Source organism: Lipotes vexillifer, unplaced genomic scaffold (assembly GCF_000442215.2).
Source record: "Lipotes vexillifer unplaced genomic scaffold, Lipotes_vexillifer_v1.1 scaffold238, whole genome shotgun sequence".
In the NCBI taxonomy this organism is placed as follows: domain Eukaryota; kingdom Metazoa; phylum Chordata; class Mammalia; order Artiodactyla; family Lipotidae; genus Lipotes; species Lipotes vexillifer.
This window is the reverse complement of record NW_006785665.1, coordinates 976,185-982,912: the sequence shown is the minus strand read 5'-3', so window position 1 is coordinate 982,912 and position 6,728 is coordinate 976,185. Positions and strand designations below refer to the sequence as shown.

Below are 6,728 nucleotides of genomic sequence, written 5' to 3'. Positions count from 1 at the left end.
CCCGTGTCCCCTGCATCGGCAGGCGGACTCTCAACCACTGCGCCACCAGGGAAGCCCTGTTGCCAATTTTAAAGCGGGAGAGTCCAAGTTATAGATGGCATACGAGCATAAAAATGTTCAGTTGCCCTCACCATTTATTTCAGACAAACCGAAGAAGACAGTAATGACGTAACAGTTTACTCTTATTAATAAAAGTGGGGGAAGGTGGGGAGAGGTCATAGCTGCTGAGGGTCCAGGGGAGCTCATCCTTTTCAGTTGGCATCATAGGCCAGCACTTGAAGCAGGACTATGGAGCCAGGTGGCTTGGATTTGAATCTGGCTCTGCCACTTGCCAGGAAAGTGACCTTGAACAGGTGGTTTTACCTCTCTACTCGGTGTCCTCATCTGTAAAATGGGATGATAATAGAGTCTACCTCCTAAAGCTGTTGTGGGTTTTGGATGAGCTGACGTATCTGAAGCACTTATGACACAGCTGGCTCATAGTAAACGGTGTGTAAATGTGGCTGCTTGAAATATTATCATCTTTTTGGAGGACAGTTGAGCAATATGTATCTAAAGCCATTGAAATGCCATAATTTTTGACCCAGTTATCTCACTCCTGGGAACGAACCTCAAAGAATTAATTTAAGGAAAGAAAAAGATTGTAACTATGGACAAAAGTTTTGAAAACATTTTATTTACAAAACAAATAACAAGAAACAACCGAACAAAACCCACCGAAAGGGTAATGGTAAAATATATGTTGTATAAACATGATGGAATAGTCTGCCCTGGTTAAAGTGATCAACATTAATTACAGGGACTTCTCTGGTTGTCCAGTGGTTAAGAATCCGTCTTCCAATTGCAGGGGATGCAGGTTCTATCCCTGGTCGGGAACTAAGATCCCACATGACGTGGGGCAACTAAGCTGGCGTGCCTTAGCTAGAGAGAAGCCTTCGTGATGCAACAAATAGCCTGAGTACTGCAACTAAGATCCGACGCAGCTAAAAAATCCAAAACCAAACAGAAAAACATTAATTACAAATCCATAATGAAGTGTTTATGAAGTAATGTGTGATGAAACAAGAGATCACAGAATTGTATATCTGTTTTGATAACTTTATAAACAATTGGCACAGGTTGCTTGGCTTTCTGTGTTCGGTAATTAGAAAGGACCTCTTGAGATTTACTTTTAGGTATTTTATTTTATTTATCTTATTTTATTGGAAGCAAGTTTATTTAAAGAGACACATTCCATATGGATGACACAGTTCATCTCAGAAGGTAAGAGTGGCCTACTTTTTTTTTTTTTTTTTTTTTTAATACACAATGTATTTATTTATTTATTTATTTATGGCTGTGCTGGGTCTTCATTTCTGTGCATGGGCTTTCTCCAGTTGTGGCAAGTGGGGGTCACTCCTCATCGCGGTGCGCAGGCCTCTCACCATCGCGGCCTCTGTTGTTGCGGAGCACAGGCTCCAGACGCGCAGGCTCAGTAATTGTGTCTTACGGGCCCAGTTGCTCCATGGCATGTGGGATCTTCCCAGCCCAGGGCTCGAACCTGTGTCGTCTGCATTGGCAGGCAGACTCTCAACCACTGCGCCACCAGGGAAGCCCCAAGAGTGGCCTACTTTTAGGTATTTTAAAAGTAGGTTGATTACTAAACAAAATTCACGTTTAAATTATGTGTTGCGCATGTATGCAGAAACCTTGCCTCTCCAGTGCTCGGTACTCAGTCGCCTGCCGTGACTGCCGAGCCCTCACCCGGCCACACCCCACCCTCCTCTCCCCGGCCAAGTCATCTACGTTCCATGCAAGGCACTGACTCCTGCCATGCTGTCTGTGACCCTTCACAGATGAAAGTGTCTCAAGGGCACCTCAGAACCTGGCAGCACAGTGTTTGGCACGTAGCTCTCACTTAAGAAATGCTTGTTGAATTATATATACGTGTGTGTGTGTTCATATGTGTGTGTATGTGTGTATAAAGCATATACGGTACTTGAATTTTTTCTCCCCTCTTGGTCAGAGTCTTCATTAGGGAGAAAAAGGGAGAGGATAGAGATTCTCCTCATTGCCAGCAATGATTCAGGGCAGCAAATACTTTGCTTCTGTTTTTGTTTTGAAGTGTCCGAGGCCTCTTCCATATGCTAATCAAGTGTTCCAGTGACAAAACACCTTCCATTTAACTATTGTGTGTTGCACCACCCTGAGAAAACCAGCTTTTATGGGGACACCATATTAATGCAAATCAGACAATTAGAGGACAGCACTAGACAATATGTAATCAAGCGCCAAAATGCACACAAAAAGGAAAATGTTTGCTACTATGGTCATATTAAAAATTACACAAAACTAATTTATAAAACAGAAATAGACTCACAGACACAGAAAATAAACTTATGGTTACCAAAGGGGAAAGGGGGCAGGGAGGGATAAATTAGGAGATTGGGATTAACAGATATATACTACTATATATAAAATAGATAAACAACAAGGTCCTACTGTATAGCACAGGGAACTATATTCAATATCCTGTGATAAACCGGAATGGAAAAGAATATAAAAAATAATAAATAAGTAAATAAATATACAAATAATATATATATAAATAAATAAATAATATAAAAATAATATATATAAATAGCAAAAATATAAATATATATATATATATATATATGTAAAACTGAATCACCTGAAAGTGACACAACATTGTAAATCAACTATACTTCAATTAAAAATAAAAAGAGGGGCTTCCCTGGCGGTGCAGTGGTTCAGAATCTGCCTGCCAATGCAGGGGACATGGGTTTGAGCCCTGGTCTGGGAAGATCCCACATGCCACAGAGCAACTAAGCCTGCGAGCCACAACTATTGAAGCCCGTGTGCCTAGAGCCCGTGCTCCTCAACAAGAGAAGCCACCGCAGTGAGAAGCCCGCGCACCAAAACGAAGAGTAGCCCCCGCCCACAGCAACTAGAGGAAGCCCGCGCAGCAACGAAGACCCAACGCAGCCAAACATAAATAAATAAATTTATTGAAAAAGAAGAAAAAAATCACACAGGAATAACTTTAAAAATTTCCCTCTCAGTATATAATTTGCTCTTATTTCTAAGGAATTTTAAGGGCCTCTTGAAGTCAATCCATGTGATTGTGGTGAGATGGAAAGAACATTAACTGATAATTAGGAAATTTATGTTCTGAATTTGGCTTTTCTACACGTATGATTTTGAACGAGTCCCTTCTCTCTGGGCCTGTAAAATTAGGAGGTTGAACTTGATGATCTCAAAGGTCCCTTATGGCTACTAATGTCTGGTTCATGAAGCCTGGGAGTTCTGACACCCTAAAACTCTGCTGGAACCCAAGTGTGCTTCTGTCCCTGCCTTTGGTGCAACAGAGTCCAAGGCCTGGGAGCAGGGGTTGGTGAGCTGGATTTGCTGTGTCTTGCCCTGGTTCCCACCCCTCCTAGAAGAAGGCTGAGCATCTGCTCCGTGCTCTTCTCAGAGAACGCTGATGGCCCCAGCGGGCTAGAGGGTGTGATGTCCAGGGTTGATGGCTGCACCCGACTGTACCAGAGGAACTGGCAATCTGCCCTCTGTTTTCCAATTAGACCTGTGGATCCTTTGGTGAATAGTCCATGATTTGCAAATGGGGTTTGAAATAGGAGAGTTCTTATAAAATATTTTTATCCTGCAACTCCCTTCCTCCCCTCGGAAGACTCCAAGGTGCCCATCACCCCTTCACCTCAAACAGCACCCCCCAGGGTTTCTACCCACCCAGCCTGGACCCGAGCTCCGAACTCTTCGGATCGCTGGTGTTGACTCTGGCCACCAGAGGGCACTCTTGCAACGTGTAAACCAACAGTTCTCTTCGCGTTGGTGGAGCCTGGGTCGCATCTTTGCCAGAACATCTGGACTTGCTGAAGCCTCTCTTAAGTGATTCTCAACCAGGCACGGTTTCTTCCCCTGGGGGGAACATTTCACCAGGTCTAGAAGAGGAGGCTGGGGGAGGGTGCTACTCGTATCTAGAGGCCAGGGATATACTAAACATCCTGCAATGCATAGGATAGCTCCTCACAGCTAAGAATTTTGCAGCCGAAAATGGTAATAGTGCCGAAGTTGAGAAACTCTGCTCTCCTTGAATCTGTTGTCTAAAACGCAGAGTGCACCACCTGGAAATTTATGTCCTCTGAAGCTGAGCTTTCAGTCTCCTGGGTTCACCTACTCTAAAAAGAAATTTTAGAAAAGTGACCACAAAGCATTTTTCATTGCCTGAAATGGGGGGGGGGTCATAGCAACCACGAACTTCTGAAGAGGAGGAGGGGTCAGGCAGAGGACACATGGGGGTCCTTGTTATGGGACCCTGTTCCCGAGGCTGGCCTCTCTGAACAGGACCCAAACCCTATGACAGTGTGATCCAGTTCTTTGTGCCACAGCAGACAACACTAGCTCTTTGTCTCCCCAAACTGGACAGGATGATGGGAAAGCCCCAGGCTGGGTGTTCGTCCTTCTTGTAGGGCTGGGATGGGCCTGGGCCTGTGACTTTGGGAGCAGTTTTCACTATAGCTCCTAGGATCTCCTGGGAGCGACACTCTGAGGTCCCCTTTTTTGGCATCTGGGGTAAAGGAGGGAGACTGTGATGAAGCCCACTCACAGATCCTTTCTCCTGGCCTATACCCCGCTTGGAAGCCTGGGAGCTGGGTTCCTTGCTCATCTTAACCTTTCTGTGCGGTGAGGGCTTAGCCCTGCCTTACTCTGGGTCTCTCCTTCCCCAGTTCATCCATGAGAACATGCGCCTGCCCCAAAGGACTGAGAGGCAGTGGGTAGCAGAATGAATAGGGAGCTCTGAGAGAGGGATGCACCCCTACTCTTTGGATGAGGGCCAGGGACAAATGATGGACAAAGGGACCCTCTGTGCCTCCTTAGTTTCTGCTCTCCATCTTGGGAAGAAAGTGGAGACAAATCCTAAACCTGTAATTGGCAGCCTAGAGATAGGAGAGCAATATGGTTCCATTGCCTTGGCTCCTGGAACATTCTTCTCTTTTGGCCTTTCCTTGGCCGAGCAAAAGACCCCTCTCCATGTATCCCCTCCTCCCCCAGCCACCTGATGCTTCAGTTGGCTCCCCTTGTCATTCTTAGGACCTGGGGTGCAGAGGGAGAGGGACCCCTTCCAACTCCCTCCTTCATCCCCAGCCCTTAAAACTCTGCTCAGAGGTCCATGGCAGGGATCTGGGGGTCATTCTGTGAAGACCCATGCTCTGCTCTTAGGTTCCTTCCTTGAGGCTGGTTTCTCACTGGCCAGGGCAGCTCCTCGGGCTACAGCTTCAGCCTTTCTCTCTGGGACATGATGGCAGCAGAAGGGAAGAAAGTGGCTGGCTTGATTCCTACTCTTCCTTCCAACCCCCCTCCCCGCTTCCCATCAGGAATCCTGGGTGGTGTTTAACTCCATACCAGATCAGATGGCAGCAGGAACGCAGCAGGGGGTGGTCAGCCAAGAGGGAGGTTTGCCAAGGGCATTTTATTCATGGTCTGCAGTGGAGTGTTACAGAGCTGACGAGGCCCATCCCTCCTGACCCCACTTGCTTGGGTCTTGGGGAAAGGAGGGGACAGGAGCTCCCAATGTCGCAGAAATCAGAGGGATCGGAGAGAGCTGCATGGAGGGGCAGGAGAGAGAGGGGAGACCTTAGCCTGATGAGGCACAAGGGCCCCAGCGAAGAAAGGAGTTGCCCTGAGACTCGGAGAACAAAACAACTCCTGACCCTTGCCCAACTTTGACTCTTAATTTCCCGTCTCATGTGGACAGGTATAGGGTCTTTCAAATGATGGAAACCTATGAAAACCTTATTCTCTTTCTCCCTCAAAAAAAGTTGAGATTAAGAATGTCTCCTTAATCTGATTAGCAATTTGGTGGGAGGGGGCACTCTGCCTCAATTTTCCCCATCCCCACATTCGCTTTTTCCCTGCGATGCCCCCCATCTCCTTGGGTGCAACTCCGTTCCTTCAGATCGTTCTACAATTTAAAGCTGTTTCCAGCCAGGGGAAGGAGCAAAGCCAGAAGGGAGGTAGATAAGAGGTGAGATGGAGTTTGGGGGACACCTCCCACTTCACATCTTCCTCTCCCATTAAGGAGGATCCAAGGGCCACACTGCCTCGAAGTTCTCCAGATTGGGGGACACAGGACTTTCCTCTACCATGTAGGGTTCCTGCCTCTCTGAGGAGAAGCAGGGATCCATCGTGGAATCAGGCTTTACCTCCAGCCCCTCGGGCCTCAGGCTTGAGAGCCAGAGCCTCTCCCCAGCCCCCTGCGCCAGCCCGGCCAACAGAGGAAGGCCGGGAAAATGCCGGGCCCCTGGGGCCCCTGCGGGTCCTGGGAGCAGGGTGTCCGGCATGGAGGACCCTGGGAAGTGATGCCCTGCGGGGACAGGGGGCAAAAAAGGCCCTGAGAGGTGGGGCCAGTCAGAGGGGACAGGGGGTGGCAGGGGAGGCGTGAAGGAGGCAAAACTGGGAGGCTCGTCTTGGGGGCTCCCCAAATGGCAGCAAGGGCTGAGCCGGCAGGGGGCTGGGGCAGAGCCAAGTCCTAGAGAGGGAGAGAGAGAGAGAGAGAGAGAGAGAGAGAGAGAGAGAGAGAGAGAAAGGATCAGTGAGTCCCCACTGCTGGAGATGTCTCCTTTCTCTGCCCACTTCCCATTTCTTTTTTTTTTTTTTTTGCGGTATGCGGGCCTCTCACCGTTGTGGCCTCCCCTGTTGCGGCGCCCCAG

The 6,728-nt window shown here is 48.0% G+C and overlaps 1 protein-coding gene across 1 annotated transcript in view; it reads right to left on the bottom strand.

The window, feature by feature from the left end:
• Window positions 1-6,092: 6,092 nt before the first annotated feature.
• Window positions 6,093-6,728, bottom strand: part of LOC103070207 (ETS variant transcription factor 3 like) — a 5,903-nt gene continuing 5,267 nt past the window's right edge. Inside the window, exon 5 of the mRNA XM_007457863.1 lies at window positions 6,093-6,547. Within this exon, the coding sequence (XP_007457925.1) occupies window positions 6,093-6,547 (455 nt within the window). The remainder of the gene's footprint in view (window positions 6,548-6,728) is intronic.